General features: G+C 32.4%; 1 protein-coding gene across 4 annotated transcripts in view; it reads right to left on the bottom strand.

Annotated features, from left to right (window-relative positions):
* The window catches only part of Ric1 (RIC1 partner of RAB6A GEF complex), a 114,545-nt gene that overhangs the window by 42,167 nt on the left and 45,178 nt on the right, over positions 1-27,200 (bottom strand). For 3 of the 4 annotated variants that reach the window (XM_013359852.4, XM_005327959.5, XM_040285731.2), the window contains 3 exons: positions 4,779-4,886; positions 1,640-1,782; positions 1,285-1,421 (listed from right to left, as the gene is read on the bottom strand). In XM_013359852.4, the coding sequence (XP_013215306.1) occupies positions 1,285-1,421; positions 1,640-1,782; positions 4,779-4,886 (388 nt within the window). The remainder of the gene's footprint in view (positions 1-1,284; positions 1,422-1,639; positions 1,783-4,778; positions 4,887-27,200) is intronic. The other variant, XM_078047613.1, reaches the window with a different exon arrangement.

The following is a 27,200-nucleotide window of genomic DNA, read 5'->3' as shown; positions in this document are numbered from 1 at the left end:
GCTCTTCACTGGCAGTAAAGAATACTGAGAAATGGCTAACTTTACATTGTAGCATACACCAAAGGCTTGGAAACTAAATTAGAACTAGCTTAAAGCCCATTTAAGAAGCACCTGGTTCTCTCAATGCTGTGCAGCCAAGAAATACATAATCTATACGCCAACAGAAAACTGGACATTTTTCATTGGAGAAAAACAGGAATGTCAAAGATAAAATTCACACCTTGAAATTGGACCCTCTAGCCTAACTCTTTCATAACTCAAATTCTAGAACACTACAGGAGCTAGGTACACATCCACTGGAAAGAACTAAGATTCTTTTCCAAGGAATAGTGGAGAAAGAAAGATGATGGGATTGAAGAGGAGGGGAAGAGAAAGAAGGGGAGAGGAAAAAGTAATGAACATAAAGATAGGGGGCTCCCCAAGTAAATAACTAAATAAGATTAACCCATAGTGAAGATCATATAACCAAATTCACCAAAACTCAGTTTTCAATAAATCCAAGTTTATTTTGGGTCTCTATGACAGCAGCAAAATCCATATAATAATAACCATTAGCTATCCAAGGATCTCATATAAATAAAAGAGTAATGGGAACCCTCAGGGGGATGATGATGAAAAATTAAAAAAAATACAGCTATGTTAAAGGAATAAACAAGTTAAGTGGTAAATACATATAATGTAAAAAACACTTATTAATTCCTAGAGGGACAGAAAATCTGCAGGAAATGAAAAGAAATCATACTTGAAAACTAAACATACAACAGGGCTCAGGAACTAACAGGGTCTACATACTGATAAAAATATAAAAAATAAATAAATAGTAAACAAGTCAAAATGATAAAACTTCATTTAATAAAATAAAAGTCCTTCAACATCTTAAAAAAATAACACAAAACTTCATTGGGAATATGGAAAGAATATGAGTTATGTTGGGAATAGGGAAGCGGGAAGTGAATGGCCATTTTCCATAGGAGAAAGTCAATAACACAAACTAAAAACTAAAATTAAAAAAAATGCTCAGAGCAGTAGAGGAAATATCCAAATAACTAGTACAAGAATTAAAAGGCATATGCCTCTGGACAGGAACCATTAATTTTCTTCAATATGTGTAATATAATTTTGTCTACACACATTGTTTATACATACATATTTATATAGTTAAATTCAAAAATTAATAACTCCTAAAATCTTATATGAAAATAGAATTCGGGGAAGGATTTAATAACAAAGATTAACATTATTAAATGCAAAATAAAATAAATATTCAAAGTAAATAAGCCATACCTCTGCAGTAAATCTACTTGACACTGGTGTAATAAATCCAACTTTACCATCATTAAACACAACAGCAAATCCATCAAGTGTGGCACAGTATTCCATGTCTCTGATGTGCACATCGGCAAAGCCCAGGAATGAACCTACTGAGGAATAAATAAGTGCACAAAATAAGTTTATGAGTATAATAAAACTATCACACTTTTGCTTGCAAACCCTCTAAGAATAGTTAAAATGACAAAAATTATGACCTGATGACCCTAAACAATTAAACTAAAATCAATGCTCATCCAAAGAAAATACCTAACTAGGTTATGTCAAATATTAAACAACTGGTTCTACTTTCTGTAGAAAGTGTAATTACCTCTAGATGATTGCAGATCTACTGAAAAGGGTACTGTGCAAAGATTAATGGCTTTCCTTCCATTTGTCATTCCTTCCCAGTGAATAAGATGAAGAAGTCCATCAGAAGTAGCAACCAGAAGATCTTCCAGTACAGACTGCAAACTGTAGGGAAATAAGCAACTTAAATCACTTTAAAAACATGCTAGGAAAGTAATGACTATGAATATAATTACTCTGGAAAAGGCTAATAATGCAAAAAGAATCATGACATCTCCATTTATATGCAATTTAGCTGTGACTTTTACCTATGTATAATTCAATCTAGATTCAGAAATTCAGGGAAAAATTATGGACTATGTGTAGCGACAGTTACAAACTTGATGAATTGGGTTAAAAACTAGAAATGCTGAAACAGCAAATTAGTAAAGAGAAGCACAAGTGATAAATGACATGAAAGGAAAAGAGGAGGGGAAACCATAAAAAGAACAGACATTAACAACAGGATGACAATCTAGAGCCATGGACTGTGGAGGTAATAACACTCTAGCTTTGTCCAAAAGAATTTTCAATAATGATGGAAATGTTCTATATTGGTACTACCTTATAATAGTAGCTAATAGCCTTAAGTAATGAATGTACACTTGAAAATTAATAGCATATATAATCTCTACATTAAAATTAACAATGGCGCAACAAAACATGACCAGACATATGAACAGGAAAATGTGACCCAAATTTCAAAAGAAAAATCCATCAATATAAAATATAAATAAATGACCAATAGAATTAGCGGATAATGATTTTAAAGATGATAAAGAATCTATACAAAAAGACAGATACATCATATATACCTTGTTTAATTAAAAGTAAACAAAATTGTTAAAATAAAGGCTGATGTCAGTTGTTAAAGTAATGAATATTTCCATAAATGATGGCAAATATAGGGCTTGCCCTAAGCCATCCAAGTGCCACTAAGGATTCCTTCCCTCATGAAGATCTAATATATTAAAGGATTAATTCTTGGAATACATGCCAGGACCTTGTACGAATAACCCACAACTTTATTTTTTATTATTGGTTGTTTAAAACATTACAAAGCTCTTGACATATCATATTTCATACATTTAATTCAAGTGGAATAATCCACAACTTTTCATGCTATATGGGTTCTCAAATATTTTGAATATCATCCTTGGTTTTAAGTACATACAAGATACATTTAAATACACTTAAGTTATGTCCTCAGAAAACCTCTTCAATCACTGGCTGCATGGGCATTATAACAACTATCTGGTATCCCAAATATGTGTATGTATTTTTAAATTTAGGATCTTATTGAGTTCTAAAGAATTTAATATGGTTAGAGAGCAATATAATACATATATACTTCCATGTGTACCTTGAAGTAGAAGAGTGTTTCTGATTAATCAAAATTATTTTAAACATTATATGAATTATATAATTCACATGTTAAAAACTCCAAAAATGTTATTATTAGAGACAGGGTCTCACTGAGTTGCTTAGCACTTCACTCTTGCTGAGGCTGACTTTGAACTGATGATCCTCTTGTCTCAGCCTTCTGAGTTGCTGGGATTACAGGTGTGTGCCACTGTGCTGGGCCTCTTTTTTTATAGGCTCTTTTTCTATCCTATTTCCATACACCAAACAGGTTTTACCACCAAGTGGATGTAAAAAGCTAAGTTTGTAGTTTTCACCTCGAGTGGTAACCATACGTTCAAAATTCCTTCTACATAATAATCTATCCTGAAAAGAGATATTTGCTTCCAAATTTTATGATGATCATTGTCAAAGCAAACTATACTGTAACTGTTTTACAGCACCACTTTTCTTTTTTGTAAACTGTACTGAAATAAATTAGTCATCATTGCTAATGTTTTTTCTAATGCAATAAAATAGTAATCATCCCAATCCTCAAAAAAATCTGTTCTATATCAAGTTACATTCTTAAAAAGGATTTCAATGCTGAAATATATAAAATCTTAAGTGATGAGTAACCTTTTGACGAACGTGATGATTATCCTGAATTCAAATATTTTGTGACACTTCCACATTTAAGAAAATAACAGCATTCTTTTCTATGAGAATATAAAAAAAGATGGACTAAGCAAGGCGGACAATAGCTAACCACTTGCACACAATTTTTCTGTAATATGTTCCAGTGTCATTCTATTCTAATAAGAGAAATGGTGAAAGAAGCCATTTCATTAAAATTGTGAATCAAGAGGATCTTTCAAAAAATAGGTATTACATTTATATAGTTCAATACATTCATATTATATTCATATGGCTCAATATTTTTACAAAGTAAACAGTAAAAATATCTTCCCAAATCTGTCTCAAGGCTACTTGGTTCTCATCCCCAGTTTCTTATGTATTCTTCTAGAACAATAAATATTCTAATACTACCATCTTCTCTTATATATATCATAATATTAAAAGTATATATTATAATATTCACATTGTTTTTTGTCGATCACTAATATAGTTAGAAAGTTTTTTTCAGTAAAGAATATCCTCATTGTTTTCATAGCTGCACATTACTTAAAAACAGTTTCTTACATTTATACAATGGCAACAATATGCAGTTAAACTAAGTGGCAGCTAAAATGTCAACCATGATGCACTTTAAGAAATAATGTCAAATTATAAATAAGACCATTTCATCAATAGATGTAAAAATAGATTTTTGGTGTAAAAACAGATTTTTGGTATTTTGGCTGCCTTGTCATAAAATCTTTATTCATAGTTGGATCAGAAAGCTTAATTTTCTTCTAAATGCAAATATGTTTCCCAGAAATATATGAAGGCTTTAAAAACAAAGGCACATTCTCTTTTCCTTAAATTATGGTTCTATAATGATTTTTATCAGTATCTTTTAGAGGGACATGGATAATATTATTTAGTCAAACAATTCTAGACCTTATCAAAAAATGTAAATTCCAAAGTAAAATTACCCAATTTGTGAGCTTTATTATCACAAGTAAAATAATGTACTATTTTAAAACTTCAAATGTCTTAATCAAGCATTTTCATTTGAATTATAAGAAATGCAAGCAATTTTCCTGTTGATCATGTTATTAACCAACTACATTGTCTACTATCATTACAAAATGCCAAATTTAATCAAAGCACTGTACCTCATGATGGGTGCTTGTAAATCCAATATTTTCCTCATCTCTAAATTTAATGCTGGAGCACAGTGTTCTTCCTTAAAATGGGGTGTCCCCTTCATCTGTGGACTTCCTCTAAAAGAAACAGCATAGGGTTAAAGAGAAATACTGTGGCTAATTTACACCCAATTAAATAAACATAACTAAACTTAAAAGTCAGGTGTTTATCCTTTAGATTCTCAAATGAAAAACAGATAAATTCTATTGTAATAGATGTATCTATTTGTTAATTGGAAAAAAGTAAGTTTGATCAATGTAACTTATATTGGAGAACTGAAAGTTGAGATTCTATGTGTGGGGGGCACGTAAAATAAAAGTGAAGTCTCAAGAGAACCAACAGACATTTTGTTTAAAATGACTAAGGAAACTCTGTGGATTGGAAAACAATGGAAGAAATGTATTATTCCATATACAGTAAATGTTTCAAGAGGTCCACATTGTTACTTCATCTAATCTTACTCCACACTTCATTTTTCATTCCTGTTCTTTGGTTATATTAGAACTAAGTCAGATTCAGGAATATAATTAGATGTTTCAAAAATTATTTGGTAATAATAAAAAGCAAAATATCTAAATTCTAAAAAAAATCCATGGGTGTTAAATGGCTGCACTATAGTGGCTAGGTCAACGCCAACATAATTAAGCTGCCACATAATCCCCCTCAAAAGGACTACATGAGTTGATTTGGATTCTTTATCTCCATGTGGCATAAGAGCAGGCTATTATTCACTACACTACTTTTCTTCTTCAATGCCTGAGTTGGGATTTAATATAATCTGTCCCTTTTTTTACTGTTGGCTATCAATCTTGGCAATAATTAGCCTGCTGACATCACCTCTCTTCCTTTCCACTCACCTACAATCCTAGTACTATTTAAAATTACATGCAAAAGTTGAATAGACCCAATGGCTTTTAAGGTTCCTGGCTTTGTGAAAATTCTGTTCCTCAGAAACTTAGCTTGCTTACTTTTTATTTCTGGACTATTTTTCACATGTTTGGTGGTGGCTTTTTGCCATCTTGTCCTGCTACTGCAACAACATGGAATATTTATTTCTATATCTGAATGGCTGAGCCAGTTAAGTTAGCTACACGAGTTCATGTTCAACTAATATATGATCAACATAAAAGTCTGTAAACTACACATGGGTAACATTTAAACTGCTAATCATATACTCTGGTAAATCTCCTGAGACATTCTCTAAGTATAACTGGTTTTAGAGTTAATTTGTATTTTTCAAAGTAGTACAGAGACAGTATTTAAAATTCAAATATTGCTAGAAGGCTTGTGAAAAAGAAAAAAAAATATATACACATAGTGGTAGTCTTCTCAGTGGAAATTTAAGATATATCTACTAAATGCAGGAGATTCTTATTAGAACAAGCTAACTCCTGAAGACAGCTTTGAGTTAAAATGGAGAAAACAAAACAAAAACTAAATATTTGATATTAACAAATTCCTATATTTTTAGATTAGTAACAGTGTGATTTTGTTTCTTTAAAATATCTGTTACAGATAAAATTGAAGTAGTAAGTATTGAATGATAAAATATCTGGAATTTGCTTTAAAACTTTATAAGTATGCATAGAGGAAAGGGTAAGGCTAATGACTCTGGGAGATGAATATATGGGTTTTCATTATATTGTTCTTTCTAATGTATATTTTTACAAATTTTGTAACAATATATTTCCCTCCTCATATAAAAGGTTTTGTGGTAGTGTCTTATATTCTCATGAGTGGATATGGGATTCAATCTCACACACACCCTTCTTTTTGTAGTGTTAGGGATCCACCCTAGCCCTCAATGATATTCATATTCATAAACTTCACCCTTTTTTCCCCCTCTTCCTATCTCAAAGTTCTTAGATCGTTTTATTATCCATTCTGAATTTTCAGAATGATGTACTTTACACAAGTATGTGAATTTATATCACTGTGCTGGGCACTTGACCTGTTCAAACCAATGATGTCTTTAGGTCTACAAAATTTACATATTTTGTTTCCTTAATATATTAATAGAGTTCTTTGTTTCCTGTTATCTCTTTCTGGAGCTCTTGTTCAATTAGATACTGAGCCTCTTATTAACCTCTTTTTCTATTTTGTTCTATATTCTATGTCCAGGGAGAGCCTTTCAACTGTGTCATGCTTTTCTTTTCATCCCACAAACTTTCTTAATTGCTCTCTCCTTTTTCTTCTTAGGGCATCATGTTTTGTTTCATGAAGCAATACTGTCTGAGGTAATTGATTTTCATTTCCTTTAAGTATTTTTGTTTCCTGCATTGTGTGCTCCTTTAAAATGCCCCAACCTCCAGCTTTCTGTTATGTATCCTTCTTTTACATTAGAAAATTTCCTAAGATAGCTAACAATTTTTGGTTGGTTGCTCCTATTTAAAGGGTCATCATTAAAAAGCTAACAATAATGCTGTGTATATATGTATAGGCCGGGCTTGCCAACTGTGGGCTTCAGGGTAATGTCTAGCTGGCTTTTTTGCTGAGGTCTTCAAATACTAGTTAGCTGTTAAGTAGCTTTTCTGGAGTAGTTCAATTTGTATAGGAAAGAGTTCTCAATTATGCCTAAGATATTTAGGCATGAAAGACAGACATCTGGAGCCAAGCAGGGAAGGGAGACTTAATGAACTACTATTCAGTATGACAAGTTTCACTTAATCCTGATCTTTAGTTCAGTACCTCTCACTTAACCCCACTCTGTGTTTGGAATTCCTCTGGTTCAACCAGACAATGTACTTCCTGTCACCATGAGATGAAAACAAAGGGTCCTTATCCATATCTGGATTTTAAAAGCAATAAGTCTGTGGTACTTACTAGTCTCCATCTAACTCCTGAGCTTTTTTGGGTATATGAATGAATCAAAATGATTTTTGTATCCTACAGGTTTAAGCCCTCAGGTTTAATTAACTCTTCATAAGTCATTTACTCTTTTTCTTCCAATTTTTAGGTCAATGACTACCTTTAATGACCTCTAAATGTTGTTAAAGATAAAAATATTTCAAATTTTTGTTCTGTTGATTTTCAAGAGGAAATTACCTCACTACCTCTTAAAACAGGAAAGCCTATTTTTCTTTATATAAATACGTTCCTCTATTATAGTGAAGTATTATAAGAATTCTGAAAAAATTAAATAAATCCTGATTTTTCTTATAAAATCAGTGGGAAATTTCACAGAAAAAAATTCCATTCTCTCTTCTAAACAAACTAAAATACAGCAAAATCAAAAACAACATTAACAGGAATTGGGGTTGTGGCTCCGTGATAGAGGGCACTCCTGGCACTTATGAGGCACTGGGTTCAATTCTCAGCACCATATAAAAATTAATAAAATAAAGGTATTGTGTTCAACTACAACTAAATAATAACAACAACATTAGCATCTGGGCGCAGTGGTGTGAGCCCATAATACCAGCAGCTTGGGAAGCTGAAGCAGGAGAATCATAAGTTCAAAGCTAGCTTCAGCAACTTAGCAAGGCCCTAAGGAACATTGAGACTCTTGTCTCAAAATAAAAATAATAAAAGGGCTGAGAATATGGTTCAGTGGTTAAACGCCTCTGGGGTTCAATCCCTGGTACAAAAAAAAAATACAAACAAAAACACACACACACACACAATAAAAATACTATTACTTATAGTTTATCAATAATTTGATAAAGTATAGCCATCAAATGGTTATAAAAGAGTCAAAGAAGATGAAGACAAAACTGAAGATGAAAGGATAAGTTGAAGCCAGATTATGAAAGGCACTAAAAGCTAGGAAAATAGTAATAACTCAAGCATTTACTATGCATGAAACAGTGTACAAAATATTCTAGACACATTATCTCAACCATTTATAATCTTCTGAGATAAGCTTTATTATTCTAATTTTTGAATTTTTTTTCTAACAAGAGAAAAAACTAAAACTTAAAAACACTGAGAACTTTATAGTCACAGAGCTAATAAGTAAAGGAGCTGACAGTTGAGCTTTTGGGTTCAGTACTAGGTTCTAAGCAACTGAAAATTATAGTTAAGAAAAGAAATGTGATAACCTTTGTTTACACAAATAAATAATGAGATAAATGCTGAAGAGTAGATGGAGATGAAATAGGAGAGGGAGTGGAGATTGTAGATTAATTAGAAGACAGTTATGTTTCTACATTTGGGCACAAACAAATATGGTGGTTACTTGCCTACTTAAAATTAGGAATGGCCCCATAACTTACTTTGGTCAAAATATAAGAATAAAGGATTTGTATTCCTTATGGGTAGAAGATTTAAGATCTGCTATTCTGTACACCATGTTGTTTTAAAACTCTGTGATAGGGATTTAGTTTAGGCTGAATGACACAGCATACTAAATCAAATAACTGAACGTTGTTGTTGTTAGACTTTTGTCCAGTAAAACCCAACAAATTGCACTGGAAAACAAACTGCTCTGTAATCCCAGTCACTGAGGAGGCTGGAGGAGGATTACAAACTGTCAGTCTGAGCAACTTAGTGAGACTGTCTCAAAATAAAATTAGAAGGGCTGGGGATACAGCTCATTGGTAGAGTGTTTGCCTACTGCTTAGTATGCATGAGGCCCTGGGTTCAATTCCCAGTGCTGCAAACAAAACAAAACACCAAGTTAATAGTTTGTAATGATTCTACATGACTGGTTTTATAAACTACGTGGTCTGAGATATAGAAAAATTAGATATACAATAAATTTGAAAAGATCCGCAGTGAGACACATTATATTTGACTGTCAAAAGACAAAAACGGGCTGGGGCTGTGGGTCAGTGGTAGCGCACTTGCCTGGCATATGTGAGGCACTGCATAAAAATAAATAAAACAAAGGTCTATCAACAACAGCAGCAACAGAGGTAACTCTTCACATAGAAGGGATTCTCCTTTAGACTAACAGCCAATTTTTCATCAAGTACTAGGGAGACCAGAAGCAAAGAAAGAAAAAAATGATGAAGAATTGTATTCTTCAAAAATAAAGGAGAAACTAAGAGATTCCAGATAAAAAAGTTTATTTCCAGATAAAAAAAAAGTTGAGGGAATTTGACAAAAGTAGACTTGAACAACAGGAAATGCTGAAGAAAGTCCTTCAGACTAAAGTGAAAGGACAAGAGGCAATAATAACTCAAAGCCATGTGAAAATATAAGACTACTGAAAAATGTTAACTACAAAGACCACTATAAAAGCTGGTAGTATTATATATTTGGTCCTCTATGACCCTTTTTGATTTGTGACCTATGTGATTTAACAAATGCATAAAACAAAAATTATAAATCTGTTAATAATCACACAATGCATAAAGATGAAATTTGACAATAACAATCAAAAAGAGGAGGCATGGAGGTATACCAGGAACGTAGTTTTGGTATACTATTAAAGATAAATTGAATTGATATTAACTCAAACTAGGCTTGGGTAGATGTAAGATGTTAATTGTAATACCCAAGGTAATAAAAAACAAACAAAAAAACAAACACTGTAAAGGATATGAGAAAGGACAAAACATGTAGTACTGCAAAAAATCAAAAAGAAAGCAGCCATGGAGGAACCCAGAACAAAAACAATAGATATAAGGAAAACAAAATAGAAGAGTGGCTGACATCTTTCCCCATCAGTAATAACCTTATATTTAAATGGATTAAAGGTTCCAATTAAAAGACAAAGACTTGTTAGAATATGGTTTTTTAAAAAAATGATTACAAATATAAGTTGTCTAAAAGAACTCACTTTAGATCCAAAGACATAAATAGTCAAAGGATGGAAAAAGATATTCCATGAAGATAGTAACCAATGGATTGAAGAAGAAACTAAAAGGGAAATTAGAAAATACTCTGTAATTAATGAAAATAAAACTGAACATTGTAGGATGCCATTTACAGTGTTCTTTCTTTTTTATATGGGTAAATAAACATGGTCTTGGATTTGGCAATTGTTTGTAACACCAAAAGCATAAGAAACAAAAAGAAAATACAGATAAAATTGGACTTCATCAAAATTAAATGTGTGTACAAAATATACTATCAAGAAAGAGAAGAAAGGAAAAAGATAAACATCCCAATTAAACTGAAGCAATGACTTCCATAGAAATCTAGGGAACATATCAAATGGCCAATAAGCAAAGAAAAATATAATCAATATCACTGAGTAAATATAAATCAAAATCCTACTGAGATACTACTTCACATCCAGTGGGATGGCCATAAAAAGAAACAGAAAATGGCAAGAAGTAGTAATGGTATAGAGAAACTGGAACCCTCTTACAATGCTGTGGGAAAATAGTCTGGTGGTTCCTCAAAATGGGAAGGGGAGAGAGAGGTCTGAACTAGAACATGATATATTCCATGCTTTTATTATTATGTCAAAATGGATTCTACTGTCACATATAACTAAAAGAACCAATAAAAAATGTTGACTTTAAACTTGCCATATGGTCTAGCAATTCTACTCAGGTATATGCCCAAGGGTCAAAACAAAATGTTCAAATAAAAACTGTACAGTAACATTCATAGCAGCACTATTCATAATAGCCAAAAGATGGAAACATCCTCAATGTCCACCAACAGAAAAATAGATAAATATAATGGATAAATACAAGGTGGTATATCCACACAAAAGATTACTCAGCCATGAGGGAATGAATTATTGATATATGCAAAAACATGGATGTACCCTGAAAACATTATGCTAAATTAAAGAAACAAGAAACAAAAGGCTATATAGTATGTGATTCTATTTACTTGTTATAACCAGAATAGGTAAATTCATAAAGACAGAAAATAGATTCATGCTCACAAAGACTCAAAGTAGAAATAGGGAGTAATTCCTTAATAGGTCCATGGTTTCTGTTTAGAGTAATGCAGAAGTTCTTGAACTAGATAATGATTGCATAAAACACTGCGAATGTACTTGATGTCAGTGAACCACATGCTTTAAAAAGGATAAACTTTATGTCATGTATATTTCATTACAAAGGAGGAAAAAAACCCATACAATTCTGCCACCTCACCATGAAAACTTGACCTCCACCCAAACCATATTTCCCTGTATTCTACAGCATTTTGTTTAATCTTATTATTACATCTGTTAAATTATGCCAGTACTGTAACTATTGGTATAAATTTCTGACTCACCTGCTGTATGTTCCTCCAGAGGAGGAATCATATCTAATTATATTTGATGCTGTCTGTAACAAGAGTAAAATGTGCAGGGTGAGAGGTAGGGGCCTAATTTCATTTTATTACATATGAATTTCCAGTTTTCCCATTTGTTGAAGAGACTCTCGTTTCTCCAATGTATGTATGTGGAGCCTCTGTCAAGTATAACTGTACTTATGTGGGTTTGTCTCTGTGTTTTTTATTCTGTACCATTATTCTCCATGACTTTTTTGGTGCCAATACCATGCTATTTTTGTACTATAGCTCTGTAGTATAATTTAAGGTCTGGTATTGTGATGCCTTCTGCTTCACTTTTCTTGCTGAGGATTGCTTTGGATATTCTGGGTCTCTTATTTTTCCAAATGAATTTCATGGCTGCCTTTTTTATTTCTGTGAAGAATGTCATTGGATGGAACCTTAATAGGAATTGCATTAAATCTGTATAACACTTTTGGTAATATGTCCATTTTGACAAAATTAATTCTGCCTATTCAAGAACGTGGGAGATCTTTCCATCTTTTTAGGTCTTCTTCAATTTCTTTCTTTAGTATTCTGTATTTCTCATTGTAGAGGTCTTTTACCACTTTTGTTAGATTGACTCCTAAGTATTTTATTTTATATATATATTTTTTGAGGCTATTGCGAATGGGAGAGTTTCCCTTAATTTCTCTTTCAGTTGTTTCATCACTGATATATAGGAACACAATTGATTTATGGGTGTTAATTTTATATCCTGCTACTTTGCTGAACTCATTTATGAGTTCTAGAAGTTTGCTGGTGGAGTTTTGTTTGTATTTTGACTTCTAAATATAGAATCATGTCATTAGCAAACAGGGATAGTTTGAGTTCTTCTTTTCCTGTTCATATCCCTTTAATTTCTTTCTCCTAATTTCTCTGGCTAGTTTCCAGGACTATGTTCAACAGAAGTCATGAATGAGGGCATCTCTGTCTTGTTCCAGTTTTTAGAGGGAATGCTTACTATTTTTCTCCATTCAGAATGATGCTGGCCTTAGGTTTAGCATATATAGTTTTTAAAATGTTGAGGTATGTTCCTATTATCCCTAGTTTTTCTAGTGTTTTGAACATGAATGGATGCTGTATTTTGTCCAATGCCTATTCTGCATTTATTGAGATAATCATGTGATTCTTGTCTTTTAAGTCTATTGATGTGATGAACTGTTTGTAGATTTTTGTCTGGTGAACCAACCTTGCATCTCTGAGATGAACTGCACTCGATCATGGTGCACTATCTTTTAAATATATTTTTATATGCGATTTGCCAGTATTAAGAAATTTTGAACCTATGTTCATCAGGGGTATTGGTCTGAAAATTTTCTTGATGTCTTTGTCTAGTTTTGGAATCAGGATACTAGCTTCACAGAATGAGTTTGAAAGGGTTCCCGCCTTTTCTATTTCATATAATAATTTGAGGAGGATTGCTGTGAGTTCTTCTTTAAAGGTCTGGTAAAACTCAGCTGAGAATCCATCTGGTCCTGCACTTTCCTTTGAAGATAGGCCCCCTGCCTTTTTTAAAGTAGTTGTTATCTTTACTCTGTTATATTTTTACAGGATATGGTTTGTTCCTTCTGAGGGCCGTGAAAGAGAATCTATTTTATGCCTTTTCCCCAATTTCTTGCAGCCTGATGACAATCTTGACTTGTAAAAGCAACATTCCAATCTCTTGTTGGTAGGCCTTTGATGACATCTTCAACTCCATTGCTTGAAATTGATCTGCTTGAATTTTCTATGTCCTCCTGATTCAATTCGGGAAGGTCGATGTCTTCAAGACTTTCTATTTTATTAGAGTATAAATTTTCAAAATAGTTCGATTTTCACCTGTATTTCAGTAGTGTCCATCTCGATGTTTCCTTTTTCATGATTTAGTAATCTGTGTTTTCTCCCTCCTTCTGTTATCAATTTTGTTTTCAAAGAACCAACTTTTTGATTTGTTGACTTTTTGCATTGTTTCTTTTGTTTCAATTTCATTGATTTTAATTATTTTCTGTCTTCTACTGCTTTTGGTGTTGATTTTTTGTTTTTTTTTCTAGGGCTTTGGGATGTAATGTTAGGTTATTTATTTGTTGACTTTCTATTCTTCTAATGAATGATCTCAATGCATTGTACTTCCCCTAGAACCATCTTCATAGCATCCCAGAGGTTTTGATATGTTGTATTAGTACTCTCACTTACTTGTAAGTATTTTTTAATTTTATCCTTGATTTCTTCTGCTATCTGTCCTTCATTAAATAACATATTGGTCTCCAGGTGTTAGAGTAGATTCTATTTTTTATTTTATCATTGATTTCTAATTTTATTCCATTCTGATATGACAGAATGCAAGGAATTATCTCTATTTTTTTGTATTTTCGAGGAGTTGCTTTGTGGCCTAAGATATGGTCTATTTTACAAAAGGATCCATTTACTGCTGAAAAAAAAAGTGTATTCAGTCCTTGATAGATGAAATATTCTATATATGTCTATTAAGTCTAAAGTATTAATTGTATTTTCTAGTTCCATAACTTCTTTATTTAGTTTTTGTTTGAAGGAACTATGCAGTGGTGAGATGTGTATTAAAGTCACTCAGTATTATTGTGATGCTTTATTGTTTGGGGCATATTTATGACTGTTATGTCTTATTGATGTATAAATCCCTTAAGCAGTATGAAATGTCCTTCTTTGTCCCTTTTGACTTTGGCTTAAAGTCAATTTTATCTGATATGAGGATAGAAATCCCTAGCTTGTTTATGTGGTCCATGTGAATGTGATGTTTTTTTCCCATCTTGTTACCTTCAATCTATGGAGTTCTAGCATAGTAAGGAGTCTCTTGGAGACAGCATATTGTTAGGTCTTGTTTTTTAATCCAACCTGCTAGTCTATGTCTTTTGATAAATGAGGTCAGGCCATTTACATTTGATATTATTATTATTTTTGTTTAATTGTGGGTTTTTAATTTGAATTAGTTTCTTTGTTGATTCACTCATTGTTCTTTTAGTTTAGTTCCCCACTTCGCTGCATTTTATTTTTAATTTATTCTTTTTGAAATATAGTTTTATAGTGCAGGCTTTATAGTCTTGAATTCTTCTACCTTTTGTTTATCAAGGAAGGTTTTTATTTCTTTGTCAATTCTGAAGTTTAATTTTGCCATGTATAGTATTCTTGACCAGCATCCATTTTTTTTTCAGAGCTTGGTATATGTTATCCCAAGACCTCCTAGTTTTGGAGGGTCTGGGTTGAGAAATCAGCCGACATCCAGAATGGTTTGCCTCTAAATGTTACCTGTTATTTTTCTCTGGCAGACTTTAAAATTCTATCCTTATTTGTATTTAGGCATTTTTATTATAATGTGCCTTTGGTTAAGTCTGTTGTAATTTTGTGTATTTGGCATCTCGTAAGACTCCTGGATTTGATTTTCCATTTTATTCTTTAGGTTTGGGAAATTTTCTATTATTATTTCATTGAAAAAGTTGTGCATTTGTTTGGTTTGTATCTCTGAGTTTTCATCTACCCAATAAATCTTAAATTTGTTTTTTTTTTTTTCAGGTTATTCTGTATTTCTCAGAGGTTCTGTTCATAGTCTCTTCACATCTTTTCTCCATGGTCAACTTTATTTTCAAGATTTTATATATATATTTTTTTCATGTGTATTTCTTCTTTATTTTGCTATGAACACGTTTGTGGCATAAATATTTTTTCTTTCTTTATTCTCTTATCATGTGACATGATTTATTTCCATGTCATGGCATTTAAATATAACTAAGTTTTTAGGAAAAATGAAGGAAAGGAATAAACATCATTAGGGACTTTCTTTCGAAAAAGAGATAAAGCATGTTTCTGGTTGTAGGCAGAATAGTTGTTTCACATTGTGCACAATTAGGACCTTGTTATTGTAATTATTTGGGGATCAGTATGGCTTAAAGAGATGTGCATGGGTGCTTAGTTGACAAATTAATTTTATGTGTCAATTTGGCCATAGAGTGCTCAGATTAAACCTTATTTATGGATATGTGTCTGTGAGGGTGTATCTGGATGAGATTAGCAGTCAACTCTCCTTCCAGAAAGTGGGTGGCATCAAGGATTAAATATTTATAGTCTTCATTGTCTAAAACTCGTCTTCCAAGTATAGTCTGTGTTGATGCTTTCAACTAAATTTTTATTTGATTTACTGATTTCTTAATTTTGAGTATTTCTTTTTTCTTCAGAATCTCTTTATTAAAGTGATATTTCACTTCCTGTATTGTCTCTCTGATTTCACTCCTTCTATAATCCTTTACCTCACAGATATACATTTCTAACTCTGTCTCTGATATTTCTTCCACTGTGGTGTTGATGGATTCTATTATTGGAGTACCTTGATTTGTTTGAGGCTATTTGCTCCCTTGCTTTTTCATGTTGTTTGTGTGTTTACTCATCTAACAGTATGGATCTGAGGCAGTAGAGTTTTTAATCTTGTGGACTTATATGTCCTTGAAAGTTTCTAATACCTTACTTGCTGAGAAGCTGCATCTCTTCTTTCTGGCTTTCATGCCATAGAGCAGCCAGGAAAGCGACCTCCTCTATCCCACCATCTTGAAATCCTGGTATGTATGTTTCTTAAAGTCATGTTCTTGGCTCCATTTTATTTTGTCACCCTTGTATTTTTTCCCATATTTTTTATTGGTCCATTATAATTATACATTGTGGTGGGATTCATTGCTACAGATTTGTATATGCACATGATACAATGATATAATTTGATCAATAGTGTTTACCAGTTTCCCCCCATCCCTCCCCTCCACCTTCCTCCTGGTAACTTTCCATATTCCATTGGTCTCTCTTCAATTTTGAAGAGAACCTTGCTTATACATATGAGAGAAAACTTACAAACTTTGACTTTGTGAGTATGGCTTGTTTCACAGAACATAATGTTCTCAAGATCCATCCATTTTCCTGCAAATGATATAATTTCATTCCTTCTCTTTATGTCTGAATAAAACTCTATTGTGTACATATACCACATTTTCTTTATCCATTCATTCACTGACAGACACCGAGGTTGGTTCTATAGTTTGGCTATTGTGAATTATGCTGTTCTAAACACGGGTATGCATGTATCACTATAGTATGATAACTATTTTTTTAGGATACATACTGAGGAACGGTAAAGGAATGGTGGTTCCATTCCTAGTCTTTTGGGGGAAACTCTATACTATTTCCACATGGGTTGAACTAATTCACAATCTTAACAGTGTTCCTTTTTCTCCAGCATTTATTATTCTTGTATTTTGATGGCTGCCATTCTAATTGGAGTGAGATGAAATCTTGGTATAGTTTTAATTTGCATTTCCCTGACTACTAAAGATGTTGAAAATTTTTTTCATGTTTGTTAGACATTTGCTATTTCTTCTTTTGAGAAGTGTCTGTTTAAACTGCTCACTTGTTAATTAGAATATACAGTTTTTGTACGTTGTTTTTTGAATTCTTTACATATTCTGGATATTAATCTTGTTAGAAGAATAACTAACAAATATTTTCCTTCATTCTGTAGACTCTCTCTACACATTCTTAAATGTTTCCTTTTCTGTGCAGGTGGTTTCAAACTTTATGTTATAATATTTAATAATTATTGTTATCATTTACTGAGCTTTAGAAATCCAACTGAGGAAGTTGTTGACTGTGCCTCTTATGTTAGAATGTTGAATCTACATTTTCTTCTAGGAGTTGCATAGTTTCAGTTCTAATTCCTAGGTCTTTAATCCAATTTGAGTTGATTTTTGTGCAGGATAAGAGAGAAGGATCTAGTCTCATTCTTCTACATGTGGATAACCAGTTTCCAGCTCCATTGGTTGAAACTGTCATCCTTGTTTTTTCTTCTTGCTACAAAGTCATGGCTGTGTCCTTGCAAAGTATCTTAAAACCCTTCTGATACAATCAATACATAAAAATCATCTCTGTATGCTACACAATTCCCAGCATAAAAGTCACTTAATCAAGGAGTGAAGCACACAAACATGAAGGGTATGAAGATAGTGAAAACAGACTGGCTGTCTCCACGAGACAGAGGAATTATTAGAGCGGAAATTTTAGAGCAAATGAAATGTTTAAAATATATATAATTAGAGCTAATGTTGTTGAGGGGGATAAAGTCAAACTATGTAATCAAGGGAACAAATAGCTAAAGTGAAATGGACGACCCTTTTTGAAGGGAGGGGACAGTGCTGGGAATCAAACCAAGGGCCTCTCACATACTAGGCAAGTATTCTACCACTAAGTTACACCTCATTTGTGGTTCTCATCTTATTTATAGAATACTTGATATTATTTGATTTTTTTTCCTTAACAAACTATGAATTGCACACTGGAAAAAAATAATCCATGCTATCTGCAGTGCAAATGATGAGGAGCACCTCATTTATGGGATAAGTATATTTATTCTGCTGCTTAGTGTCCTCTTTGAAGCCTCATTTCTTGGGTCTTAGCTATTCCAGATTACTGATGAATGCTGAGTATATGACCCTTCTATAAGTGGAATGAGAATGTTTTGTGACATTTTGGTTTATTAAATGTTAATAATTATTCATTTTATTTTTATTCCAATCATGCACTTTAAAAACTAAAAAGCTTTGATATTCTTAGTTACCTTAGCTTTTATCACTAAAAATTATAAATTGTCTGGTGAAACCAAAAAAAATTTGATATGTGATAACTACCACATCCACAATCAACATTATGGTGTAAATTCTGCAGAGCTAAAATTTGAAGGAAGGGAAGATGGATATTAAAACAAAAACCTAAACTTTTAAAAGAAAATTTAGTTCTAAGTTACACTTTGTATTTAAACTAAACTATTATGAGAGAATTAAATATATTTGCCCATTAAAAAGAGACAAATACATTAGGAGTGCTATGTACACATCCTTTGATGAATAGAATAAAACAATTCAAAATATTCCTACAAGTCCCAAAGGAATAGCCAGCTGGTGACTTTTTGAATGTGTTATAACAAAATTTTTGCTAATCTGTATTAATGAAATAGAACCCAGTCAACAAGACTTACAGTAGACAAATTTAGAGGAAAAAAAATGAAACACAACACTTGATTCTACAATTCTGAGTTGAATCTGAATTGAAAAGCTAAACTGGAGAAAAAGAATATGATGAACAGAAAAACAGTAGTAGGAAATCAATTTCTATCTATTTAAATAAAAAAATGAAATTTCTAAGTGTCTTGTTAAAACTACATGGAAAAGAAAAATCCTATAAGACATCTAAATATATTAGATGAATCCTCTCATCTAAATCTGCAAAGTTTCACTACCAATTTCACAGACTTCCTTAAGAGAGTTTCTTCTATCTTGCTAATGCTTTGCACCACCATCAACTAAAAGCAAAATACACCGAGAGAGAAACAAAAGATGCAAGTGAACTTAGCACTCTCTTCCTCTTAGCTCAAATGCTTATCTTTGTACATTTTGCTATTATCACTATAATTTAATAGTTCAATTCTTTCCTTAAATTCCTTTACTCATAAAGTGTTCTTTGCCCTTTTTAAGTCCTATATTTAAAACACTATCTTTGAATGTTTATTAGGATTGTTACTGTGAACATTCTAATTCAGTTTTAAAATGTTTTCAGTAATCTCCAGTTATTTTCCCACAAACTGGTTTTAACATGCAATTTTGCAGAATGAAACTTTTTACCTAATGCATTCCATACTTTAGCAAAAACAAAAAAACTACAAATGAAAAGTTAAAAAGCTTGCTAGTCAGACAATGAAGGACTATAAAGAAATACAATAAATAAAATTTGTACAGCATAGCTTAATATACTTAAGAGAATTTAAGTTGTAAAAGTTCTAATTATTAAAATTTGATAGATTTATAACTATAATAATTTTACACAGAACTTGAAAGTTTAAGAGCTATGTTTATATTGAAACTTTAATAAATTGTCTATTTTTTAAATCAAAATTCTGAATTAATGTGTAGATTCTTGACCTTGAACACAATCACATATTAACAAAAAGAAAAAAAAACAGCTGAATGAATTAAGGGATAGAAAAAAGAGCTTAATTTCAATATAATGACTCAACAATGTCCTAAAGTTCTATCCACTGAAGATGGAATAGGGCCAACAAAACTATAAATCTGTGTAATTAGCTGATGAGCTCAATCATTCCCAGTTCAGTACTGGATAGTTCAATCAGGTGCTTTCCCCCTGCAAATTATGGTGGAACTTGTGATACAAGAGACAGAAATTTCAAAGGAAAGCAAATGAACTTTGTGCAAATGGGTTATGGGGGTGGCAATCCAGGAGAGCTGGTAACCTGAGGATCAAGAAACTAATAATAGGGAAAAAAAAAAGTTGAAAGGGTTGTTCATTGCATACAAAAGAATATCCATTCTAAATTTTAACTGGAGTCAGCCTTAGCCTCTTCCTCAAAAAAAAAAATTTTTTTTTTGAGAGAGAGAGAGAGAATTTTAATATTTATGTTTTTAGTTTTTGGCAGACACAACATCTTTGTATGTAGTGCTGAGGATCAAACCTGGGCCGCATGCATGCCAGGCAAGTGAGCTACCGCTTGAGCCACATCCCTGGTCCTTCCTTGAGTTTTTGATAAGTAGTTCTTCAAATAAAATAGCCAATGAAAAGGAAATGATGAGAGGTTACCATTTAAGTATTTTTGATTTTTTTTCTCTCAATGTAATGTCAGATCAACTATGTGACTGTTTCCTTAACATTTTAAATTGTGGAAGTTCACAAAGCCTCTGCAGACAATTTGGTTATTCATGAAAATAAACAAATAAATTTTTGAATATACTTTAAAGTTTAATCATGGAAAACTGCCATTAATTTTGATACATGAAATATAATAATGTTAATTTAGTTTCAGTTAATTAAAGTGGGCGAATATCAGAAATTATTGTCATATTTTTGCAAAAGAAAAAGATTTGTTAAAATTCAGTTTATGAAGTAAAACATATCTAGAGACTAGATTGCCCTTACCACTTGGCATAGAAGTCTCTCCATAGAATATTTCATAAAATTCCACTTTTATATTTAACATACAGTAAATAAGCTTCAATGTTATAATATTAACTTTATTTAAATGAACAACTATTAATGCAAATAAGCAAGTTATGGTAATATAAGTACACAGCTGTTGGTAATAAGAGTTTATCCCTATTAAAGAAGCTATCTTTGTCAACACTTTACATTTTCAAGTATTTGTAAACAAATACTCTTAATAAAGTTGTCAGGAAGAGTCAAGTTTGCGATTGCTTACATTTAATACATGGCTCAATCTGAGACTTGCTTTTGATCAAGAACACTTGTTTGAGAGATTTATTTTACTAATATATTTTATATAAATTAAAAGTAGCATTTTCTACCTTTCTATTCTAATGAATGACACAAGACATTCATGTCAATAAAGGGCAATAAAAACTGAAATGTTTTAATGGGATATTAATTACTATTCAAATTTACTATTATATCCTTGGAAAAGGGAATAAGTTCCATTAAACTGATTTAAAAAAAAAAAAACCTGCAAACCAAACCACAATTCTCTCAAATGTTAAATATGCTTTGGGAATTACACTAGATGATACAGAAAATTGTTACTATACAATTCAACACGTTCTTTTTTGTAAAAGATCTTAAATACTCTAAGTACAAGATAAAGAAAATAATGTGGCAAATAAACTGATGGATTTTGGGTGCAGGGATACAGGAACTTCAAGAATATAGTTAATTATACATTGTTTAACGTAACTTATCTATGGCCTATCTTTTCCTTTAGGCATATAGTTTAAATAAAGTTTAAAGAAAGCTTCCCCTAATAAGTGAGCACTTTCCCCTGAACTACTATTGTAACTTTTCATAATATCCATTCACTTGTCATTTTACATTGCCATTAACTTTAAATATTTATTTCCATTAGTATTTCATATCTCTTAAGCCTGAGTATGTAGCTAATGTCTACAAATGATAGTAGGCATAAGTTTAAATATAGCAATGAGGATGAATCCCATTCTAGGTTTTCATTCTAGAATGTGCTTGATATAGGGGGTTCTGGCAATGCTCAGTGAACTCTGGGACTAAGAGGCTCTGCTTCTCCAACCATAGTTCTAGAAAGGCTCAGAATTATCTCTTTTCCCATATCTGACATTCATAGTTGCAGACAATGCAACTGGAGAAACAAGGGGTTCTTAGAGGTTGAATTCAGAGTTTCACACATATTAAGCATGTGCTCTATCACTGAGCCACACCACTGCAATATTTTTACTGATATGCCCATAATAATGAGAGCATTCTGGGTGAAATAAAATAATGATTTCTAGGATGTTCATAAATATACTCTAATGGAAAAAGACCAAAAGCTGTTGAAGCTGACTGATGAGCATGTAAGTACTCATTTCATTATTCCACTAATAGAATAATTAGTTTCTAGCCCCTTAGAAACAAACCTGGACAAAATATATGAAACAACTATATTTAGAAATTAAATAACAGGTAGTACAAAATTGTTATCATGAGCAAAGGTAAGCAAATAAGGTTTTCTAGCAGAAGTCACTTCCAGACTATCATCTAGGGTAAGAGAATCCAACATAGGATGGTAGTAAAAGTTGAGGAGAGCAAGATTAAAATTCAGGGAAGCAGAAGCAGCAATTTATGAAGCAGAATACCAGGAAGGTATAATATAAAGGGCTCTAGAAATCCACATTCCCCTGAGTCTTACCAAATACTAAATTATGAAAACATATTGTGACACCCCACAAGGCTTGGCAACTGCTAAGGTTTTTGGCTGTCCAGCTCATATAGGGCTGAAAGAATTTCAATTCCAACTGGCTCAAGTGGAGAGACCTTATTAAAGACCTCAGGGGGATAAATTAGCCCAACCAAGTGAATTTTAAATCCACCCTTTAAAAGCACACACACAAGCCTCAAAAGAATCAAGAACACCAAACAACTGCCATCCAAAACAAGTTTCAAAACTCTCTAAAGGAAAAACACAAAAATCAGACTATTAATAATAATGTCTAGCATACAATCTACAATCACTAGGCATATGATATGTTCCAGTAATTCTACTCCTAATTATTTACCCAAGAGATTTAAGACAATTGGACAGTGAAACAAGATTACAATCTGAAAAAGCAGACAATGTCCATATTTTCTCTTTATATAACTGTTTTATTTTTTTTTAAATGAGATTTATGGATTACCAGTTAAAAAGTTAGAAAGTTCTGAGTTGGGACTGTGGCTCAGTGGTAGAGCGCTCACCCAGCACACGTGAGGCACTGGGTTTGATCCTCAGAACCACATAAAAATAAAATAAAGGTATTATGTCCACCTACGACTAAAAAAATACATATTTTAAAAAAAGAAAATTCTATAGGAGTACACTAACATACATTATTCTGTGTTCAGTTCATGAACTTGATAATGTACACTAGCGATCTCAATATTTTGTATTCCCTTTGCACCTATTGAAACATCATGTTGAACCTGATTTCATTATATGTATATTCTGTAGATGTATATGCTATGATCTTTAGCTGCAGAACTTTGCATATTTCATGCTTCCCTTAACTGACATCATAAATGCATGAGCACTTATATGTTTTATTTATTTAATGGCTTCAAGGGAATTTATTCACAATGTTTTCTTATGAATTTTCTTACCTGCTAAATCTCGCCAACTCAGAATTACTCTTTTCCTAGGTTTGTTTTGTTCCCTCAAAACTCTTTAAGATTCTTCTACATGTTACCTTCTCAGTGAAAATTACTTTAGACCCTATATCAAATTATGATTCAACTTCATATTCCCTTATCTGGCTTTATATTTTTGCCTAAAATGTATTTTCTAGTTTGTGAAATATTATTTATCATCCTTTACACTAGGGGAATACAATTTCTATAGGGAGGATTTTTTGTTCCATTTCTTAACCGATGCATCTTTAGCATAAACAATAGTTCTTAAAGCCTGACAAAACTGAATACTTCTTAAATGCATGAAAATAATTTTTGGAAGAGTTTTCTTAAAGAAGTATTACTCTGACTACTGGATATTTTATAAACCACCCCTGCCTCAATCCAAAAAAATTGCAAATGAACACATCAAATGGCCTTCAGTCTGATAATAACAATGTGCAGGGCTCTTTGAATTGTTTTGAATACTACTCAGCTTAAAAGAAGAGTAAAATTATGGCATTTGCCAGTAAATGGTTGGAGCTGGAGAATATCATGCTAAGCGAAATAAGCTAATCTCACAAAACCAAAGGCTGAATGTTTTCTCTAATATGCGGATACTAATTCACAATAAAGTGGGGGGCACTAGGAAAGAATAATGTTACCTTAGATTAGGTACAGGGAAGTGGTGGGAGGGTAAAGGAGGGGATATGGGGATAGGAAAGATAGTAGAATGAAACAGACATTAATACTGTATGTTTACATATGACTCCATGACCAATATGATTCTGCAACATGTACACTCAGAAAAATGAGAAATCATATTCCATCTATGTATGAAATATCAAAGTGCATAAATGTATTCTACTGTCATTTAAAACAAATTTTAAAAATAAAAAAATAGACTACAAAAGTTTAAACAAGTGAATTGTACAGATCATTAGATTCTATCCTCTGAGTTCAGGTGTCATACTCAAAGTATGGCTAATAAAGGAATAGACTGCACTACCCAGAATCTAAACATAAATATTCTTACCAATCCTATTAACAAGTGCTCATATCATTATGCTGTCAGAGAGTCATGCAACATACAACATTTCAATCAAAGGTGGTATTTTAGTCAGCTTTGCACAGTAGTGACCAAAAGAACTGACAAGAACAATGTAAAGGAGGAAAAGTTTATTTTGGCCCATGATTTCAGAGGTTCAGTCCCTAATTAGCCAACTCCATAGCTCTGGGCCCAAGGTGAGTCAGAACATCATGGTGCACAGGTATGGCAGAGAAAAAGAGTTCAGAACATCGTAACAAGGAAGCAAAGAGAGACAGACAGCACTCCACTCACGAGGGGAAAAATATAAACCCAAAAGACATGCCATCAGTGATCTACGTGCTGCAACTACAACCTACCCGGCTACAATTCCCACCCAGTTAAAGTCTCAAGTCTAATCATTTCACCTCTGAACAGCCTTGCATTGTCTCAGACATGAGCCTTTGGGAGACACCTCATATTTAAACTGTAATAGACAGACTCCACAGAGCAGTGGTCCCATAAATTATAATGGAGCTAAAAAATGCCTATCAACCAGTGGTATTACAGCTACTGTAATGTCATAGGAGACAAAACATTCATTACCCATGTTTGTAGTGATGCTGGTATAAACAAACCTATTGAGGTACCAGTTATAGGAAAGTGTATTCACAGCTTCTGGTGTTGGAAATCTGAAGATATCAAAACTGCTTGTATAAGAATATAAAGGCAAAAAAAAATCTAACCACTATACCTTTTCCATTTTTAGATGTTTAGATAAACAAATAACTTATAATTGTATAACAGCTTATAGTATTCAGTACAGTTACATGCTATACAGTTTTGTAGCCTGGAATACAAAAGCTCTAAACATCTATAATAGGCTATAACATCTAGATCTGTATAAGTACACTCTATGATGTTCACACAAGGATGAAATCACCTAAGGATGCATTTCTCAGAACTAATCTGTTCTTAAGCAATGCACAACTAAATATATGTTGAGGGAAACGTTCATTCTATGACTAATTCAGACGTCTTTTCTCCTATACATTTGATGTGATTCAGCAGATGCTTATGACTTATAAGATTTTCCTAAAAAAAAAAAACTGGATTTTTGGAGATAAACTATTGAAATCAGAAATTATAGCCTCAGTCAGTCTCTTCTTCCTTTCCAGTCAGTACTAATTCATTAACAGAGAGCTTGTAAGATAAACTATGTTGGGGAGGTAAGGAGTAAAGGAGAGGGAGATTTGTTCTTTTGTTGGAGTGATTATTTTTTTCTATGAAAAAGATGATGATCTATAACTTAGATATTTGAAATTAAGTACACTCAATTTTAGTAATTTTTTTTCTTTTCAGTGGTGCTGGGGATTGAAGCTAGAGCCTAACTGATGCTAGACAAGCACTCTACTACTGAACTACAACACCAGCTTCTGTAATTATTTGTTTTAGAACTTGGGCCTCAATAAGACTTGTCTCTTAACAAAATAAAAAGAGAGAGAGAGAGCTTAATGGTACCGGTTGAGAGACAGAAATGAGAGAACTGTGGAGGTTCTCTGTTCTCAACAAAATATACATTATAATATATTTGCTAAAATTATTTTCTTTTTTTAAAAAAATACCTTTTTATTTTTTAAGTACAGATGAACACAACATAATACCTTTATTTTTATGTGGTGTTGAGAATGGAACCCGGGTCCCGCCCATGCTAGGCGAGCGCTCTACTGCTGAGCCACAATCCCAACCCCTGAAATTATTTTCATTATGAAGAAATATAATTAGCAATTTCAAGATTGACTGAACTCATTTAAATACAAGTACGTGAACACATTCCCATCTAAAAACAATTTTTTTTTCTGATTTATCCCTGGCAGTTTCGTTCATTAATTTCACTACATATTCTAAAACATAAAATTTAAAAAAAAAAAAAAGACAAGCTTCAACCAGCCTGCACACTGGTTTGTATGACTAATGTGAAGACATATTTTATACAGAATGGAATATGTCAATATACGAAAGACAAAGAAATAGAAAATGTTATTATAAATGAGTGATCTTTGAGGTAGAGTCATTTAATAAAACTGCCATCACTTTTGAAGACTGACTCCCTGTATCTACAAGGATGCTAGCAACTACTACAGGTGGAAACTATGAAAGATCAAAGAGATATCTGACCTGTGTTCTCAGATGGAACACAATGAAAATGATTCAGCCTGAGGTTAAGATGCTATCATATAATACAGGAAAGCTGAGATCCTCTAGAAAAAAATCATGTGATATACTGTTAAGATTTAGAGAAGTGAAATAAGAGATAACAGCATTTCTATAATTGAGAAGACAATTAAATATTGGTCTTAATTATGCTACCTCTGTTCTTCAGGACCATTATAAAGCACTCCAGATCATTTCTCCTTTTTTCTATCCCTATTCCCTCAGTAAGTCCTAGTAGATGGTTAGACAGGGCACAACAAGGTTGGGGCAGTATAGTAGTAATGATTAAAAGCACAAACTCTGGGGCTATAACACTTATATCTGAATT

This window comes from Ictidomys tridecemlineatus, chromosome 4, assembly GCF_052094955.1.
Source record: "Ictidomys tridecemlineatus isolate mIctTri1 chromosome 4, mIctTri1.hap1, whole genome shotgun sequence".
Taxonomy (NCBI): domain Eukaryota; kingdom Metazoa; phylum Chordata; class Mammalia; order Rodentia; family Sciuridae; genus Ictidomys; species Ictidomys tridecemlineatus.
The sequence above is the reverse complement of the archived record's forward strand: the minus strand, read 5'-3'. Positions and strand labels throughout refer to the sequence as shown.